Source organism: Erithacus rubecula (genome assembly GCF_903797595.1).
Source record: "Erithacus rubecula genome assembly, chromosome: 1".
NCBI classification, from domain to species: domain Eukaryota; kingdom Metazoa; phylum Chordata; class Aves; order Passeriformes; family Muscicapidae; genus Erithacus; species Erithacus rubecula.
Window position 1 is genome coordinate 21,080,918 of NC_136658.1, and position 21,215 is coordinate 21,102,132.

The window sequence follows — 21,215 nt, forward strand, 5'->3', positions numbered from 1 at the left end:
GGGGTTTGAATTCCACTTGGAGTCCTGCATCTAAATGTTATTGCATCTAGCTTTGGACCTGGTAGTACAGTGTCCCCTCTCACCACCTATTTCCATATTTTTGCAAAAGTATGAGATTTACATATGAGAAAATAATGATGTTTTGAACATCACAGAAGTTCAGGGACTATCTGAATGCAAAGCTTTGGTTCGATACCAGTCCAAAAACATACTTATTTATATCTTTTATAGATTAAAATCATAACTATTAGTTGGGATTACCTTCCTACACTAAGAATTTTCCTGAACTTGCCAAAGGACAGTTCCCTGGACAGGGCAGGAAAATACTTGAGGTTACCATGACTGTATCCTATGAAATGAAATCTTTGCTAGACATCTAGGGCTGAATGTTCTCTACAGTGCCATTCTGGAGCCACAAGTAACAGCACATAGGCACGAGAACACCACAGCATAATGGAGTGAACTTAGGCTGAAGTGAACAAGAGTTTGCCATGAGAAATGTTCTTGAATGGTCAGCATGATCAGAGGAAGGGCACCTGTAGCTGTAAAGGAGTAGCATTTTCCAAGCCTCAGAGACACACACACACAAAGAAGCTGAGAAGTATTAATATGCCAGTTTCTGATACAGGAAGAAACCACAAATGGGATCATTTCTGGAGTGATGTCATGTGGCCAAGAGGCATCCAGACAAATTAAATAGCATTGAAGCCCTGACAAAAGTAAAAAGTATAATCCTTCCCTTCCTGCAGGACTTAAACAGTTATGAGGAATCAAAACTTTTACATTCAGGTACCATCCATGAGCATCACTATCTATTGCAACTTTGCCTATTGAGTCAGGGATTTTTAACTTCTAATCATGCTATACTTTGAGTGGAGTTGATAAACCAATTTAATTCTGCACTCTCCTGGTCACCTGGTTTCTGTGTCCCTCAGCATCCTCTCTCTGCATTCCTCAGGCTTTTGTGATGCCCTGACCACTGGAATTTCCCTCTGGTTGCTAAAAACATGCAGGCTGAAGCTGCCAGCAAGGCACTAAATTCACCCCAAAGGATGATCATTTTAGAGCTGTTTGCTTCAGTAACACAGTATCACTTGCTCTGGGGAAGTGACAGCCACTCAGATATAAGAAGGTTAGTTGTGTATTAAAACAGGGCAACAGACATGACAAAACAGATTATCCTCTTCACTTGAAACCCTAATAAATGGAAAAAGGAACTGTGAAGAGACAAGAATTCATCTGTCTCTGACTCCAATTCTTCCACTGGTGGTCTGATCTTACAAACTCTATACATAGAAACTGTGCCACTATACACCACCTAAATGAACTGGGGCTGCATGATCATGATCTAATCTGGTTTGTATTCAGAGGGGACATGCAGTGATCTGCTGCACAACTGCTATCATTGCTGTTGAGAAATGTACACCTTATTCTTAAAAAGGTTCTGCTGGTAAGAGTCACAAGATTCTTGATTACTTGCTGCAAATCTTGGAAGAAATGAAGTAACATTCTTCCATCCCAAAAAGTATTTTAATTATTCAAAATTTCAATATGAACACTGCATGAACTAGAATGAAACTTCTAAAGAAATACGACGAAAAAACAATCTGCCAAAGAAGGCAACAGGTTCAAAAAAATTGTTAATGCAGGTTTTGACTCAGAGATGCCTTCAGTTATTGCTGACACTAAAACATTTTGCACAGTCAAATAATTATTTTTGGTTATTATTTAGAAATAAACAAATAAAAATTCTGATCTCTTTCATGCCAGTGGAAACTGTTAAAAACAATAGACCAATTTTGGCACAACAGATTAAAATCTCTTCCTAATCTATTATCTAGATACTTCAGGGGCAGTGGCAGGAAAGAGGGCAGAAAGAATGAGATCCTCCATAGTAAAATTCAGAGCTAGACAATTTAGCCTAGTGAAGAAAACAGACCAGAAAATTTGGGTAACTTACATTCATCAGACTTCCCTACATCAGACTCTGGAATTTGAAATGATTCAGCAAGAGTATCCTCAGGGACACTGATGTAAATATAGAGTAACCACAATGCCTTTCTCTGGAGTCCCTCCCATTACACACTGGTTCAGCTAAACAATTTCATTTAAGATAGAACAAAATAGGAGCACTTCAGAAAAGGCCAGGTCTGTGCTGCTTTTTTCCTTTCATAGTTTATCAAATGACATCTCTGGTCTGAGATAACTTTCCTTGCTCAATAGTATTTACTCTTTATTTTATCTTGAAGTAGAGTAGCAAATCTTTTGATAAATGGAGTGAAAGATTTTCCACTTTCACCATAACATCTTCAGGTGCTCAAATGCTGAATTGTTTTACTGCAACTTGCTACAGCAGTGCTACTCAAAGAATCAATGCTTGTATTTCCATGCCTTTTTAACATGAGTGAATCACAACCCATACTCCTTTATATACTAAAACAACCACACACCAGAGAGCCATTTTCCTACCCTCATCTATTCTGGCCACTGTTCTGCAAAAACAAGAGATGCCATCTATGAAAAAAGTCATAATTCTACCCATCTGTGCTCTACAGCTGATGCCCTTAATCTCTGAACCTACAACATACAAACAAAGCCTTACACAACCCCTCCACCTCCCCAGAAAACCCTTAAACATTTATAAGAAAGCAAAAAAAAAAAAAAAAACAAAAAACCAAAAAAAAACCAAAAAAAAAACCCCAACAAACTAAAAAAACAATTCCCAACTGCTTTTTTGTGCTAAGTTGTGAATGAGACTGATTAAAACCAACCTGAGAACTAAGAAAATTTTCTTAGTTCTTGGCCAACTGCATTTTGAGATTTGCAGTTTCATTAAGTGAAAACATCTTTCTAGGATGTTTGCATAAAAATTCAGAAAACAGAGGCAATCAGAAGAAAAGAGAGACAATTACAAAGCTCTTAATCTCCTGAGACATTTACCTTTTTGTAGCAGCTTTACTCCAGCCTCATTACATATTGGCTCTGATCATCAATCCTATTTGCAACTTCCAACTGTCTCCATATTCTTTATCAGAGGAGCTTGTATCAGGCAATACCTGGAGTGTCTCCATTAATCCAAATTTTAAAAACCAGTAACTGAAACAAATCAGTTTTTGGGCACTGACTGGCAAGGAAGCCCTGCAGACTCACCACGACTGAAAATTTCTGTGTCTATGCAACTCCCTCCTCTGTCCTTCTCTAAAAATGAAGAGTCAAAGCAAAATGCTGGCAGCCCAATGAAGTCTTTGAAGACATAGTGTGCTTTCCAGTTATGAGAGGATGGAAAAATGAAAACCCTGGAGATCTTTCGGGAACATTAGGCATTATTAATCAGGAATGTACTTGCCACATACCAACATTCCCAAATGGTACACTGAGTCAGATAAATGCCAGGGAGTAACAAAACCCATCCAGTTTGGTCTTCTGCCTTATGGGAAGCAGCAGCACACTCTGGGAAGTGGTTTTCCAAGCTATTCCTTAAAAAAGAAAGCTCTCCTGCTTCCATAGCACCTATAGATTGTGTGTTCCAGCACTTCACAACCCATACAGTCAGAACATGGCTACTAATATCTAACTTGGTAATTTTCACTGTTGAACTGATTTCTTTAGGTCTTTCTCCCAGTGGACATGAAGAACAATTAATCACTGTGCTCTTGATTATAAATTTTCACTCACTAGATTTTTAAATTTTTTTTTAGTATATTCTCCATAAGGTACAACAAAACAACACTTTCAGAAGTGTATAATGCCAGGTAGGTCTCCTACATATCCTCTTGCCCCTGGGCCAGATAAAAATCAACCAGTTTCTGCTTTCTCCACAATTTTAACCCTAGGACAATTACTGCCTTGACAAACATTTCTGACCTCTCCACATTTCCACTGGGGTTCCACAGGTAGAAATCAGGGCAGAATTTATCCCCATGAGTTTCTGGATTAATGCTTTGGTAAAGGAAGGGGAAAAGGCAAAATTAATTCTCTTTGTTAATGCATTAATACTATTCCTTGGGGATAGTTGGCCCCAAGACATTGATCTTTGTTCAAAGAAAGCACACTTCCATACTCATTTCACATTTGCAGCACAGCTTCTACAAGCCAATAAATGCATAAAAAAAAAAAAAAAGCTTAAACTCATAAGAGTCTACATTTTGTCAGAGGACCATGAACTTGGAATGGACTTAAATTCTGTCTTAGACCTGAAATTCTAGTTAAAACAGCAAGTTATAGGAGGAAAGGACAGGTCTCAAAACCCATCAAGAATTGTGAGGATTCTTGCACTCTAAAGAACAGGGTAGTGCACATAGTGCTTGTTTGTTGCTTCAAACTCTTCCTTCATCTAAAAGCAGTGCTGTGATGGACAAAGGGCTCCCCAGCCCTGACATGCTGACGCTACACATGCAGCCTGCACTCTGGGATGCCAGTTCACTGTGTCACATTGGCTTGGGCTCTGCCTCTTCCTCTCCTGATGCCTGCAAGCTCAATTTAACTTATGAAAATTCAAACTGTCTTCTGTCTGTTTCCTACATCATCAGCAAACAATCACTAGACAAAATGAATTTGATCTCTGTAATTTGGAGGTTAGACAAATGCCTCTGTTGTATAATGCAAAAAAAAAAAAAAAAAAAAAAAAAAGGAATGAAGTTTGGTATGCAAGGTTAACTCTGCTTGGAGGAAAGTAGCAAAGAAACAGAGAGAGAACATGAACAATAAAATACTCAGAAGTGGGGAGAGTGACATAAGAAGTAATTCTAAATTGGAGTTGGCCTTGCTACTTTTGAGTGATGGGATTAAACAAAGGCCCAAGCAAGTTGTGAAAGATCATCCCCAAGAGTGGCTGTATCACCGTTCCTCATGATTTGTCTACACAACGTACTTATTAATAATAACAATGGTTACTGTTTATCCCCTAAGAGCTCTGCAAACACAAACTCACAAATTCAGTAATGGTCACAGAGCTGTATCAGTTTGAACCAGATTGAAAGAATGATGTGCTGAATGAGGCACAGTGAGGTTAAATGACTTGTCAAATGCCACTCATTGATCCAGTATCCATAAAGACTAGACACTGGATCTCTTGGTCACTGATCAGATGAGGCTGTGTGAAGCTGAAACCTTGAAAAACCAACCTCTTTGCAAAAAAAAAAAAAAAAAAAAAAAAAGTCATAAACTCCTTACTGCCCTCAGCCCATGGCAACATAATAAAACTATTGCTTTGAAAGCACGTCTTTTCGTACCACACACAGTATGTGTGCTGTCATTGTCCCATTCCAAAATCATGTAGACACTGAGTGTGAGCAGAGGTACATCCTCATGCTTGACTTAATCCTATTAGGGGTTAATTGCAAACCACATAGTACTAAACCACATCCTTTAAGTTGATTATTTGAGTAGCCCCATTGACCTCAACAGATCTGCTTGCCTATCAGCCCACATAACTTTAGTTTAGAGAACCCAACAAAACAAGAATCCAGCCCACAGATCTTATGCATTAGGAAAATATCTGTACCACATTCAGCAAGTAGAGTTTTTCATGCAACTGTCTGACAGATGTTCAGGTGATGTTCATCTTAATGTTTCTTCTAATGCCCCGTACCAAGTATTTTTATTAGACAAAATTTGGCTCATCTTACATTAATCACTCAATTTAGAGACATTCCTACATTAAAGCAAGATTTCCACACTTTAATTAAAGAAATAAATTATAAAACTACAAAGAGAAAAGAATATGGCTTGCCTTTTTTCTTTGCTGTTTCAGGGCTAATACAGGAAAACCCAAATGCCAAGTTCACCTTGTTAAGGATCTTACAATTAGAAACCTGATTACAGCAAACATACAGGAAACAAAAAAAAATCTTTAAAGTATACCCTCCTCTATAAAAAGTGCCACTATTTTTATTCTGTCAAGCAACTACTTACATGGACACAAGGTATAGCAAGAACTACATCCTCATTTTACAGGATATATGTGCTTATGTAAAACTTTCTTCACCTTGTTTTTCTGTATTCCAGAGACAGCTTATGCCAAGGCTACAGAACTTAAAAGCAGCTACAAGTTTAAAAGTGGAGGGTTGGGGGTTTTTTGTTGTTGTTATTGTAGTTTCTTTTGTTAGTTTGTTTGTGGTTTTTTAAAATTACTAGCACAAGAAACTCAAGGATTAAAAATATGGACCCTTACTTCCCAGAATGGAAAGAAGACCTAGGCAGAACAGTCTTAGGAGTCACGATCCCACACTGCATTGCCAGTTTGACCACTGATTTACTTGTACCTTGAGAAAGCTGCTCAACATCTCTGTGTGGATGCACTTTACACTCTTGATAAAAAAAGGTAACCAAAAATATTTCCTAAACATGAGTTTTACAGTTGTGTATTTATTTCCCCTTCAAAATCTAGATTCTCACATAACAAAAAAATGCTCATCCCAGCCAGCATCAATTGCTTTTCTTATTTTGTGTTGGGCTGTCCATGCAGGTCTCAGTGACCATCTGGATAGTAAGGATTCAAAGAACTTGCCTTTAATTCACTCTTACGCTGCTGCTGCATTTTGGAAAGAGAATTACTCCTGCTTTCCAGCAAAATTTTTCCTGGTTGTTCACACTAAATTGCAAGACAAGCATGACATTTGGTACTAACAGATTCAGAAGAGTTCCCCCATTTTCCCCTGAATACCTCCCTTTAAATTTCTGCCGGACCCAGCAAATCCACGAGTGTTTTCAATTTGGCTCACCAGTGTAACTGCAACGTTAACCTCTGGTGACCAAGGAAGTTGCTCACATTCAGCAATGAAGAGCAGAAAATGTTAAATACCATTCACTGGCCACAGCCTGCAGTTAATACACAATATTTAAACAACACAATGGCATGGCCCTTGCCAGTAATGTAAAAACATAGTGGAGTAGAGCCAGAATGGCACAATCTGCCTGTCTGAGTCATGCTTGGCGCTGTGTGCTGGAGGGGCAGGCTTTAGCTGTCCACAGTGTAACTGTACCCTCCAGCTAGTTTACAATAAAACATTAAAATATATTAAAAAATGGGGGGGGGGTGGTAAAGGCATGATAAATCCCCTCTAATAGTTAAAATATTTTAAAACTGGAGTACAGAAGTACCACTTCAGAAGAAGGCTCTGGATTTCATTACAGACTGCACATTTTGATCTTAAACAAGAAAAAAACCTGCCTTTGCTTTGCAATATTCCACAGCTTTGTACTGGTCAACTGAAATCTATCTTTTTCCTTCTCTCTACAAGCTTCTGGATTTTTTTCCTATATTGTTTCATTTGGTTAAGTATATCTGAATTTACTATATTTTCCAATCCTCTTTTGCATGCCTGTTGTTCAGTCACTGAAGCTCCAAATCTTAATTATTAACCCAAATACATTCAATAAACAGATTCTAAATAAAGGTAGATCAGAGTGATGTGCAATCTGACTTACATTTATGGAATAACTATGCTCTTAGAAAAAGACTCCTTTATTGCTGAGACATAGATGCTATTTTGACTGTCTTGTTGTGCTACAGCAAAGACAAATTAGGCATTTCTGCCTTCATCTGCACCCTAAAGAAGCTGAAGTCCCTTGTGATGTCATCAGAAAGTTGTTTGTTTTTTTCTCATACAGAACAGAAGAATTTGTTACGACATCATGAGAAGAGAACAAACTGTATTTTTTGCTATAAGGAATCTTCTGCTACTTTCTGTTATCTCGGCCACCAATGTGCAGAAATCCTCACTGACAAAGCAACAGCAACTGTAAGTCAACAAACAGAGATGCACAGTATTCCTAATACTATTCAAAACAAAGCACCAAAGAATGATCTATTCAGTGCTCTGAAATTAAAGATCTGCAAGATGTAAGTTCCTTTTTAATTTTTAAATAAAACATCCTTTGAACTTCTAAATCCCATTCAAGGGGACTCTGACCTTTATCCAAGACCAGCTACTGTGCTAACACTTTGGATGCATATAGAAGAAAAATATGGACAAAAGGTACCAGAAAAGCTTTTACTTACAGGAATGCAGTGTGGCTTAATCTTTTTGTTTTTAAGGTGCAGTGATTTCAGCATCTACAATGTAACTTCAGGCAGTCTGAAAAGAAACAGGTTAAAATCTCTTTCAGTTATAATTGGTATTTCAGATTTAATTAAAAATTAAACTTTCATAATGTTTCACCATCCAAAGCAATGCATTATCAGTCAAGCGTAGCCTTTTTTTTTTGTTAAAAGAAGCTCTTCCCAGAGTAGTTTGCAATGAAAGAAAAAGGGAAAAAGGCAATTGAGAGTAGCAAAATGTATTTCTTCAGCAAAAGATCTCTGAATAATTTGGAAACAAGCCTTCTGACACTTAATTTTAACAATCAACCTTATACTAATTAAAAAAAACAAAACCACAATTAAAAAAGACAGAAAAACACCACCACATACCAATGACTGTGAGGATAAAAATGTTAATTTCAGCAAAACAAGGACATTGCTAGGACCAGAACATACGCACCAAAAGGGAAAATATGGTTTTACATAATGCCAGCCAACAACATTTTTTACAAATTCGTTCTACAGCACGCAGCACTTTCAGACTGTTGCATGGAACAGCAAAGAAAGACAAGTTCAAAAGGAGGAAAGCTGTTTTTAAAGTTTATAAGGCAAAAGGTCCCTTGCAACCTTTTGTTAAGGGATATGAAATAGCTCTTCTATAAAACTGCATGGTTTCTTATCGTGTAAAATAAATGTCACATTACTGTGCAAAACAGATGATTAAGAAGTGGTAGATGTAGACACAGCATTTGAACAGATGCAAATTTTTTTTTTCCAAAATGGAGTTGAAATAGTTGTAATGACAATAAAACTCCAGGGGTTGTACCATAAATATGAATTTAAATGTTAGACCAGAGTTTAAAACCTGTGGTTTTAATTATATCTAATTATAAAGGCTCCGAAACCAGGAGAAATTAGAAAAACAAAAAAATATTAATAATAAATTAAAACAATTTTGCAATAACTTGTCAGGATTTGGCCTAGTAATAAAAAAACATACAGCAATATACAAAGACACATACAATGTACCAATGACTCATTAAAGGAACAAATCAAAACTTCATTAAATTTTATTTTTAAAAGGTGACAGAAAACTTGCCTAATTTACCCCATTCAAAATCAAAGCTGTTCTCCTCACTAGCAGCACATTCACAGAGACGGTCAAATAAATCCTGGATGCAAATCTAATACTGTTTTTAAATGTACCACAGGCTGGGAGCAATTCCAAAGTGTAATTTTACTTTGTTCTCCCATAAGTAAAAATCTAATTCCTCAGACATCAGTGTTATATGAGACTTCTCAATCCATCCTCTTGGACGTTTAAAATAAAACACACCGTATCAGACAATATACTGTCACACAAACATAATTATACACACACCAATACCACAAACAAAAATGAGCTCACAAACTTATTTGAAGGTTTAAGTTTTCCACTCTGTCAAGGTCAGAGGTATTGAAGAGCAGGAGGCAAAGCAGTAAGCATGGAAGGGGACAGCACAGGAAGAATCAGAAACAATTCTTGAGCATTTGAATGAACAAGAGCCCTCTGATAGGGGCACTAGGATGATGCTGCCACAAGATAACATTTATAGGCTTGGATGAAATTTTTCCTGAAGGAACCATCTGACACACATGTTCCTCTTCCTTTAGACAACCCTATATCAAACAACTTTCCTACTTTCTCCTGATTGACATCTAATAAGGTAGACAAAAAAAAAGTGAAGAAATCCAGGCAAAAAATTGCTAAGTCCATCAGCAGCCGGCAACAGCACACCTGCCACCTAAGTGATAACAGTTTCAGCCTCTCAACTTCCATTTCTCTCACTTTCTTTCCATTCCAGATTTACCTCTTTTCTAACATCTTCAGGACAGTAATGCTGGCTTGCTGGCAGGGAAGGAGAGGGGCAGCAGTTCTTAAAATCCAAAGCTATTTCTTCTAATGAATGCAGTGAAAAACTGACCTCAACTCTGAAGACAAAGAGCATTCACTGAGGGTGAAATGTATCCCTGTGTAGAGAGCCAGCATAGAGACTGCACCACTGAAGCCCTATTCCAATGACCTAAATAGGAATAAATTGGTGCACAGACTTCACCACAGCGAATTTTGTCCAGAATCCGCATTTTGTTGGAGTCAGTGAGTCGGGGGATTCTCTGAATCCTTCAGGGAGGAATTAGAGTGCAGTGATTGAATTAAAGCCTTTGGATGGATTTAAGTATATTAAACCACTCACACATAAAGTATAAGTTAAGTGTAAGTTTTAGTTTTAGGGTAAGTAAGTAAGTCAGTAAGTTTTAGTATGAGCTCTAATGCTTTCAGTAAGTAAAAGGTTTAGATACCAAAGTAGAAGTGCGAGTTCTAGTGAAGGTTGAAAAGCATATTAATATTTTCAGTAGAGGCTCCAGGACCGTGGCTATAGACAGTACTTGGACATAAGAGCTACAGTAAGAATATTGATTACATTTTTTAGATAGAACAAGATAGGTTGTATGCATAGTCTATAGGTAACCTAGCATGTTAAGAAAATAGAACTCTCATAGGTTAAGAAGTGGTGGTCTGAGCTTGTTGGAAAGATTCTATACAATAGTTGGTATTGGGAAGAGTTAGTGCCTTTTCTGCTTTTCTGCCATTGCTTTTTTTGCTTCTGTTCGCCATCAGCACCTGAGAAGAAGATAGGAGCTGCCGCAGCAACATCGGCCCCACCAGGACCTCCGGGAACAGCTTCTGCTTCTGTTTGGGACTCTACAGTAAAACTTAGCATGGACTTTGATGTCTGTGACTGTGCCTTTTTTGAGTCTGATGTGCTTCTGCAATAAATAACCTTTTAGCAACTATTAGCTGCTTTGTTCATTTTAGAAGATAACTCGACGAAGTCGGTGCCTAGAGCACTGAAGGTTGTAACTTCACAGCATTTTCTTGTAGAGAACAAGGAAACACATGGCCCTCTCCTGTCAAAGAACAAAGGCAGAGCACCTCCTTCCCATGCTGGGCACAATCCTAGCAACTGCTCCTCAGTGCATCTTCCTAGCAGTTTTAACTTGAAGTCTTTTGTGCTTTATCCACATTCTTCTGATTGGAAAGGGAAAGGAGGGAGCACAACATTTGGCATTACTGCATAAGTTAGCCCAAGGGGACAGATAAAGTGGTCCCTCTCCTCAAGTCAGGCATAAATTAGCACACACTGTGATTCTTCTAATACAAGAAATGGAGCCTTGTAAAAAGCTCTCTGTAAGAGCTTGCCTTCCTATGCACAGGTGAGGATGCTTAACACTCGAGGTGCAGAAGATCATGATTGTTGAGTGAAAGGGGAGTCCTAATCCCCTTGTGGAAAGAAAGAGACATGGTTCAAGAACAGTCAATGAACTTCTGCTTGAGAGAAGCCCAAGAGCTGGAACTGCAAGAATGAGGAGAAAGGCAGGTAAGGAATGAGCCACATGAGTAAAGTGTTAACAACAGAGCGAGTGTTATCTCTTAGTAAAGGCTTTAAAAACAAATATCAGAAAGTAAACAGGCTTCACTTTTCTTTCCCACAATTCCTTCTTGCTATAAAGCTTATGTAGAGTCTGAAAACTGTGAGAGGAAAGCTACCAACTCTACAATGACTGAAGTTCATTAGCAATATTCCACGACTTGCACGGGCTCCTGACTCTACTTTGCCTGACTCATGGTTATGGTCTAATTTCCATTCTTCAATAAAAATCACATTCATTTAATCTAAAAATTAAAGAGAAGGAAAAAGAATGTAATTTGTTATCAGCAAACATTTCAGAAGATGTCAGTCTTCTGCAAACCCTTAGCAATAAAGAAGTTCCATATCTGTAAGGCTTTGATTTTTCCTTGAGTACCTTAAGTCAGCTGGAGCGGGTCAGTCAGAGTCACCCATAGCTGATCAATTATGAGGAGAAGGAAGACTAGAGGAGAATATAGTGTAAGTTTTTGATATCTTTAGAAATTTCTAGATATAGAAATTAAAACCTCAGTCAACTGATCTTTTTCAAGCTCACTTCTTGACCTGGAAATCAACGATGAAGCCACAGCCACGAGTAACTTGTTTTACCTTCAAAGAAGGTAAAACACTGATGTCCTTGCTTAAAGAAAAAAAACTCACTGATAATATTAAGGAACTTGTCTTCAACAATCAGGGAATGAGGGAAAGGGAGGGCACTGGATGATAAATAGACACACACAAACAAAAAACCAAGCCCTTTACCTTCAAGAAAATATTCAAAAATACTCATGGGCCAGATAAGAGACCTCAATCCAACTTCAGAATCTAAATAATTATTTAGGATAGGGCCCAGGATAGTTGTGTCACAGAAAGTAAAAAGGAAAGCCAACAGAACAGGCTCCTTATCTACCAACAAAAATACCAACTCTGAAATTGGAACCAGTATAGACACACCAGCACAATGCTCTGTTTAGGTAAACTTGTTAAACAAAAGAACAAATCCTATTAACACAGATATAGCACAACTTTGCTGCTTTTTATAGGTGAATGCACTTTAGTTGGTATTAGTTCTCTATAAATAGCTTTATTTTTGTCACCTGTCCCTTGTCCTGAGTGGACAGAATTTAAAAAAAAAAAAAAAAAAAAGCCAGTGCTTGAAAAATCCTCCCAAAAGTTTGAATTGGAGCTCTTACTACACTTTCCAAAATATGCAGGAATTTAGGTTATTTCCACTTCTGCCTTCAAACTCATAGCCTTTTGTGGCTCAAACCAGAGTCACAGGGCTGCTGTGAAAACAGGAGAAACCTGGGGGGCTTTGTAATTTGGCAGAATGGGAGCAAAGGACAACCTACAGCATCGCACTGTGATCAAGAGTTCCTCCCACTGCAGGAATGGACAACAGGAGACTGAAGGTTTCTTTGTTGAAATGGTAAATATCCATCTGCTATTCGTTCACTGCAAAGATGAGTGCCCAAAGAGATTCTGTCTTCCTCATGGCATTCATGCTTTGAGTTTACTTGCCCAGTGAAAATAACATCCATTAGAAATTTTAATTTCCAAATCATAGCTGATTCAGCTAGAAAAGCATTTCAATCAGGAAAAAGGTATATTTTTGGCTACAATCCACATACACCCCACATCCCCTAATAGCATTTAAACTATTTTTGTTCAGGTATGATAAAACCTGCCTTTGGGTGAAGACTACCACTCCTTGAAATCTCAGTTTCAGAAAGTTAGAGACAATCAACTGTGTAAAAGCTGCAATGCATAATCCACTCCAATGGTCACTTGGAAACAGGTACTGGATGCAATTTCACCACAAGGGCCCTCAAACCTGTAAAACATGTTGGATCTCTCAGCAGCACAGTCCACTCCCCTCATTTATTGCTACAGCTAACAGAGTAAGAAACAAGCACTTGAGAAGCCCAGCTGTGAAAGCACATGAGAAGCTGAACTTCTCAACCCACAGAAGAGCTGGTCTTTATAACTGCACTTAGCATCTGACCCAGACTCCTAATGTTTAGTAGGAGTTTAATGGGTAGTTCTGTTATAGTTAGGTGGGACCCAGCATCCTTCTAAATACCTCTTGAAACTTTCCTCCTACGCAGGGGCGATGATGGTAATCAAGTTGGCTGCTGAAAACCATGATATTCCTTATTCCAACTGTTTTCTTGCACAAGCTGTCCCTAGATCCTGTTTATGTTCCCAAGGAACAGGAACAGTGACAGCATGCAGCTTTCACGAGGCCTTGCCCAAACAATTCTTCCTCTAAAGATACAGTTTTTTTTGTGAAGCAGCTCTGAGGCTGATATTCACTGAGCATCTCTTGGAATACAGCTTGAAGACTTTACTTGTGCCCTTTACAAGCTATTGTAGCATATAAGCTTCTCCCACTTCTTTTCAAGGTTCATAATGCTTTGATCTTCACAGCCTCACTGCTCCTGCTGAATGGTATCATCTCCCATAGCTCATATTATCTTCAGTGCATAAAATGATAATACCTGTTAAGAAGCAGGCTCTATCACATAATCACAGCAGAACCTTCACATTTATTCTGGTTTAACAGAGAAACTTACATCAATAAATGTTTCATTGTGATGGTATTTCAGTGCAGTGACAAACTGGGTGGATAAAGGAAACGTGGTGGATATAATTTGTTTGGATTTTAGCAAGGCCTTTGACACAGTACTACACAGGAAGCTCATAGAGGCACTGGAGAATTATGGTCTGAATACTGTTACAATAAGGTGGATAAAAGCTGTCTGACAGATAGGAAGCAATGAGTTATTAATCAATGGTATTACAAAAGAATAGAAAGAAGAATCTACTCTGATGCTGAGCAAGAGGTGATAGGATTATTATCACTATATAGATTCATTAAGGATGAGAAAAAGAATGTAAATATTGAAAGCATTCAAAACAGATGAGTCATAAAAAAAGAAATTTATCAAATGTGAAAGGTATCAAAATTGTAAGATTCAAATGATGAAGATGTGCATGAGCTAGAACAATGTAGCATTTAATATATCTTACAATGTAAAAATAGTTATCAAAAATCAATACAGAATTTTGTTTCAAACTCAGAAATAGAAGGTTTTCACTGTGCTTGCTTGACTTCATCATGTAATAATGCACTAAGTACGGTCTAGTTGTGAAATTGGCTCCCTTGGAAAAAAACAACAAAGTAAAATATTTCAGTCACTGTGGTAAAGGACAATCATCTGGCCTATTTTCTTAGAATATCAGTACTAAAGATTACAATTTTAAAGTTTAGACATCACATATGACGTCCTTAAATTGTTTTTTTTGGAAACAGGGTACTCTTTTAATTGTAGTTCCTGAATTTCAACTGCCCTGAACAGCTAAAACCATTTTGTTGCTGATTTCTGGTACAGGACATGACATTGTCCCCACAGAGACACTGTGTACACTCAAAGTTTAATGGGTACTACCTCTCCACTTCCTTCACAGATCTGCTCCAAAAAAATTCAGCCTGACCCTTACCTGTGAAAGGGCAAGATCCTGGATGAAAGGTAAGGTACTTAGGCAAAATGAAAATCCCCAGGGCAATATACATAAATTTCATGGGACATATGGCAGAGAAGGTCAAATTGATAAACCTCTGCTTGCAAGTCTAGATACCCCTAAGTGTTGAGCAATCAAACACAGCAGTTGAGTATTTCCAGGATAAACCCATCAATATCTGCAGGATGTGAATTTCACTATATCCTGCCTCTTTCTCTTTCCTTATGTGGAAAACACACCTCCAGCACCACAGCCTCTGCTTACTGGTGCCACTTCAAGAATAAGGCCAAAATAATTTTTAATGCTCTTTGTCTTCAGACAGCAAAACTGAGTGAGTGAAAGCTCCACGTCTTTGACTGTAAGAAATTAAGGAAAGTTGTCACAACTCTTCTTCTTGACTTATTGCTCATGGTCATTGTCTTGACACGTGACATCAGGAGACCATACCTGGCAATCTCAAATCACCTATGCATTCCATCATCTATGGTTTTGGGACCTTTGACCTTTTCCCAAGATCTCCAGTATTTCTTCTACCCTCGCACAGCAGCCCAAGCCCATCTGCTCTCCCTGACCAGCACCTGCTTCCCTCTGTCTTCAGTGTGAGAATCTGCCTTGTCCACACTGCAAAGCTTCCCTTTTTCCTTCTTGCTGCAGCCACAGAAGGGAATGAGATGAAGGTGTGACACTTCCTTCACAGGAAAAAGAGATAGTGAGGGAATTCTATTAGTAGAGAGGCAGGAATTTCTGGGTCTTGTGTCAGAGAAGTGGAAAAAATCAGAGGTGGCAATATCCACTTCAGGTCTCTGGAGCAGCAAGGGCAAGTATGGCTTCTGTGACTCTGACAAACTTCAGATGGACAGTAGGTCCATCACTGTTATGCCCCCTTAAGCAGAAGCCTTATCTCCACAGGCCTATCTTGGGAGGAACTTGGGATTCTGATGTGTAAGAAGGGGCATGCTATCTTTTAAGAGTAAATAAAATTAATAAAAAGCAAAGTCAGGACACAGGCTAAGTTTGGACTTCATATAAGCAGGTGCATTGCAAGTGGTATCAGGACTCTTTCAGATTACACATGGACAGATTTTATTCCACCTTATGCAGAAGCACAAATCAATGCAGTCTTCTACTTCAGCACATTGTTTGTGCTTTTGCCAGAAGGCTATTAACCTGAAGCCCAAAACCTGCTCCATGTTGCACAGTGTTTTGCCCAGAAGCTTCACATTATTTCAGTTTATGTAACTGCCATATTAAGCTCAAGGAGGATACTGAATACCTTATTGTACAGGCTATTGACATTCAATATTACAGGGACAATGCTACCAACGCCTCCAATTTCATTCATGTCAGAAATCTTTGCAAATTTAATACCAGAGGACTTTGAAACCTTTGGACTGTACTGCAAGTCTGCTGCTTAAACTTTTAATGCAACATTGATGCAAGCTCTCAAATACCCCCCAATGAAGTCCATATATGTACTTCTTGTTGAGTTAGACATTGTCCTACAAAAAGAGAAATTTAAACTCAGCTGGAACTACATAAAAGTTCAGGGAAGTTCAGTTCCTGCATTGTGATTTGGCAAAGCTCTATTGCAATTTTTTCCCCAGAAACAATGCAGAAAAAAATAAGGGAATATATCAGCAATGATTTGAACTGATCAATGTCAGGACAGGAAATAATATCTGGAAGAAAAAAAAGGAGAAAACAATCTTCCATTTATTTTCAATATTAGTAAAACCAAGAAAAAGATTTTTTTTACTGTCAGCCACATCCTGCAAAATCTAGGTAATAAAGCAACAGCATAATGACTAGATAAGTTTAAAATGGATTTTTAAAAAGAATAGCTACTATTTTCTGAAGACAAAGTGTATCTGAATACATTGCAGGACTGGATTCAGAGACCTCACCATCCTGTCAGCCTGGTCAAATACAAATTATATTTGTAGTTATTTCAGGAAACTTGAGATATGGAATGCACACTCTTGAATCTATGTAATATTTATCTTTGTTTCAGATACTTAAGATGAGGAGCACATGGTATGAGATCAGGTTCGTGGGGCTTCTGCAACAACTGAATTGCTTGAACTTCCAAGACTAAAATTCACTCTGCCTCCTTTTGCCCTACACAAAACCAACACCTAACATACAACAGAATGTTATTATTAGGAAAAACAAAAAGGTTGGGTATTCAACTTGTTCCATAACCTATGTTTAAACAGATGAGATCAAATGCATCTTCCTGGTGGTCAACTAAACTACGGAATTAAAATTGGTATATAATTTTAGCAATTTATATAAATTATTATAAATTTAGCAATTATATAGTTTTAGCAAATAAAAAATTCTAACCAAAACCCATGCACAAAAACCCACAAAATTAAGTTCCATCGTGTCAACACTAACACTGGGCAAAGTCTACAAGACCATATGCTAATTGTATTCCAGGTAAAGAAGACAAGAAGTTCAGATATGCAAATGGTAACTAAATTTCTAATAAAATAACAACTTCAATCTTTTTCAAGTCTTTTCCAAAATACCAGAAGTGATTAGAACACATTATGGACCAGTCACTTGCCAAGTTTCATGTTTGAAATCAAAGCTGTTTTAAAATTTCCTGAACAACAAAAAAAGCATTTTAAAACTGGTAACATTCAGTCATAGTGATATAAGCAAATACCAGCCAATCTGAATTTTGGAACATTCTTGATCTAATGCCTTTATGTTGCAACGGAGCCCAGAAAAATATTTCTGGCCCAATTGCTGAGACAGTGAAAATAATAGTCATAAATAAAAAAGGATCATTTACATATTATACAACTAAATTTTTTATTTTTTCAATATACCTTGAAAGAATGAAAAAGGATAGATCTTTTAGGAACTTTGTTGTCATAGCTGAGATGCATCTTCTTTTACCACATTTACCAAAGATGAGCCCACCTGTAATTTGTATGGAAGAGCTAAAACTCTTCTTTTTCCCTCCTCTGCACCTCCCACAGAAAGATCTCAGCACTCTTCAAGCAGTTTCTGTACAAATAACTATAAAAAGGAAGTGGGTCTATCAGGGAGGAACTGCTTAGTTTCTCTGCATGTGCTAGGAACTCTTCCTGAATTAATGCAGAGCAGCACCATCTCATGCTCTGCTGCCCCCCCTGCCCCATTAAACAATGCATATGGAACAAAATTTGAACCTGTACCTTCCAGTAAAAGCACTTGTGAAATACATGAAGCCTGCCAGGATACAAAACACCAACTGCCATTCCACTCTGTGCTACCTTTTTAAAGACTGCTGGCTATTTTTTCTAATGTAAGCAAGCAAAAGAATGAAATGTGATAAGAAGCCAAAATTTAGGGCAATAGTTTACAATAAAAAGAACAACATTCTAGGAATCACATGTACCTATAAACTCTCACTGTGCATCTGTGTGCACTAATAGAGACTATAGTGTAAAATACCATATTATTTAATGTCAAGTGAATGGAGGTTTGGTTTTAATAATCATGTCCCCATAATCAGTTGGTACAGGGCGAAAATTTCCAAGCAAATTCAGCCTTTCCTCCTTGAATCTCAAAATGCTTTAGAAACACACTTTTTTTTTCCATTAGGAAATTCATTGATGCCAACAACAGATACATTATTCCCCCAGCAGATCTGGAGATGCTGGAGCAGAACACTGAAGTCCAGCTGCCAGATCTTCTGCTGTAGCCATCTGACACAAACTCTCCTTCATGCATTTCTCTCTTTTAGCTGAAGTTTTTACTCTTTAACAATGCCCTATGACATTAATGTCTCTGTATTTTCTAACTGACTGAGCCTCATATTTGGGCAAGAAAGAAACTTTCCATTTCCTGAGCTGTAACTGAAACCAGCTTAGGGTTTTATGTAGTCACCAAACTCCTTTCTGTCCTCATTGACTGGAAGTCTGCATTAAATATACTGCAATAAATAACCAGTACAGTAGGGCCCTGATGTTCAGAGAAACAAATAAAATTATCTCTAATGTGAATTACAGGAGAAAAGTTGTATTTTTCTTAGTTCTAAGCCACATTAAGTCCAAAAGAAAGACTACTACACAGTAAATGTGTACATAATTATTTCCTAGCTGTTCAGGGAGAAAATTCCATCTTACATAAGATGATACCAAGGCCATTTACACATATTAGCCTAATAAATCTATATCCCCTTGTTCTTAAAATCCTAATGAAATGTTCCAGACTGCTATTTGTAGGATTTCTGAAGAGTCATGCATTACCACCATTTCTCTGAAAGCAGGATGACAATCCACATACCATTGGTGAGACCCTTGCTGATGTTCTGCAGAAAACTCATCAGTCACACTGCTCTCATCAGTCACACTGCTCTGGCTCACCTTATTTGCAGTTCCTAAACTTAATATGAAAACAACTTTACCAGCACCACCCCATACAAATGCCCCACAAATAAAAAACAACAAATCCACTGCAAAACCAGCTAAAGGCATATTCAAGATTTAACTCTGCATTGGAAGCAACCCCAGTTAGTTCCTGAATAGAAAACTACACAATATAAAACTACAGCCTGGAGCAGAGAGAAGCCTCACATCTATGAATAAGAGGAGAACTGTCTCCCATTTCCTAAGATGTTTCCCTCACTAAGATGTGTCCATATCAGGAAAAAATAAAGAACCCTATATTTAAGTTCTTAAAGTACAGTTTCAATTAGGAAGGGTTCTTAGCTTTGTGCAATCACTGTGCTAAAAATAGAAATGTTCAGGAAATGCATTACTCTTGAAAGTGACTTCATATACAATCTATAAACATGTTGCCCTTTTAGGTAAAACGGCAATTGTTTGAAAGCCAGAAGCATTGAGGTAGAAGGGATTTTTAAAGACAGTTTGCAACCCAAAAAATTGAAATCTGTGCCTTTTTTTGTTTTCTATAAAGAAGGGTCTGAAAGGACTAAGTAAAGTAGGGTCGGGCAAAGAAGAAGATTGAAAAGAAACTTCTGCACTTTGCTTTGGAAGTTTTTGTTTATACACAGATATACATACACATATATAAAAGAAATGCAGGTGTTCTTTTCTTTTCATAAAATTGCAGGCATCTCTGAGGGACAAGACTTGTAGCAATCCCAAATTTTGTCATGTTTTATGCAAACTTCATGTTTTCATTTTATCAGATATGGCTTATAAAAGAAAACTTAACATTCACACAGTTCAGATAACAAGTATAATGCTGTCATAGTTTCCTTTACTCTTTTTTTATTTTAAGTAATCCTTATTTTTCTTTTCTCTTATCCAGTTCCAATGTAGTTTGAATGCCATGATATCATTTTGTTGGAAACTATTGTGGAAAACTTCTGGTTTGGTGGGTGCAGAACACTGGATGATTATATCTAATATTAAGCTTGAAAGTGTCAAGAAACAGAGTGATTTTTATTCTTCCAGCTGGTCAAAATACTGTTTGTTAATTTTCTAGATGCAAGTTCTTAAGCAATGCTTGGAAAAATATGGGATTGTTAAGAACCAACTGTTTGAATATGCAGTGGTAATAGCTAATAATGATTAAGAACTATTTGCTATACCTATTGTTAATGAATGCCAGTCTAGTAAAGGTTTGCTTATAAGCTTGAAGCTGGCTTGACTTACCAATTCTTCTAAATACTTGTTTGCTATAACTGATGCCAACACCCAGCTTCTCACTGCATGGCTCACACGTTGCATCCCATGATAAATAAGAAAAGAAAGGAGGGACTGGCACCAGCATACATTACAGACAGGTGGCAGGAATTGAAAAAGCCTCCATGCTTTACTTTTCACTAATTTGCCAGTGTATGACCAAAAAAACACCCCAAGCAAGTAAACTTAAGTAATCTGTTTCTCTTAGGGCAAATTCCAGTAAGTCACAGACAGTACAGGAAGAGTTAAACAAATCTCTCCTAATTTTCTGGATATTTTATTAATGGGAATGTAGTGTTCAGGTAAATCTATCAATCTCGCTAATGATCTTAGGTCTCCTTTTTCAGAGCTGCATAGTCCATATCCAAACTGCCCTTGAATCAGAAAAACATTTTCACCTGCATTATTCAAACAGCAGAACCTGCCTAAATCTTGCAGTATGAATCATTATCAAGGAGAATGACAGCATATCTTCAGAAAACATTGACAGCCTGTTTACCACTACCTTCTACCTTCTCAGTATTTGGCAATAAAGAACCCTGAGATCCTCAGTCAGGAATCTGAAAA

At 37.6% G+C, this 21,215-nt stretch overlaps 1 protein-coding gene and 1 long non-coding RNA gene across 34 annotated transcripts in view; one reads left to right on the top strand and one right to left on the bottom strand.

Annotated features, from left to right (window-relative positions):
• Nucleotides 1-21,215, bottom strand: part of ZBTB20 (zinc finger and BTB domain containing 20) — a 472,123-nt gene that overhangs the window by 302,237 nt on the left and 148,671 nt on the right. For all 33 annotated transcript variants that reach the window (XR_013776325.1, XM_079321883.1, XM_079321873.1 and 30 more), the window contains one exon: nt 8,003-8,078. Coding sequence is in view for 16 of the 33 variants with exons in the window: in XM_079321883.1 (XP_079178009.1) it covers nt 8,003-8,056 (54 nt within the window). In the remaining 17 variants the exon portion in view is untranslated. The remainder of the gene's footprint in view (nt 1-8,002; nt 8,079-21,215) is intronic.
• Nucleotides 618-7,996, top strand: LOC306810149. The gene is made up of 3 exons (XR_013776397.1): nt 618-1,132; nt 3,699-3,752; nt 6,136-7,996. It is a non-coding gene; the product is annotated as an uncharacterized lncRNA (long non-coding RNA).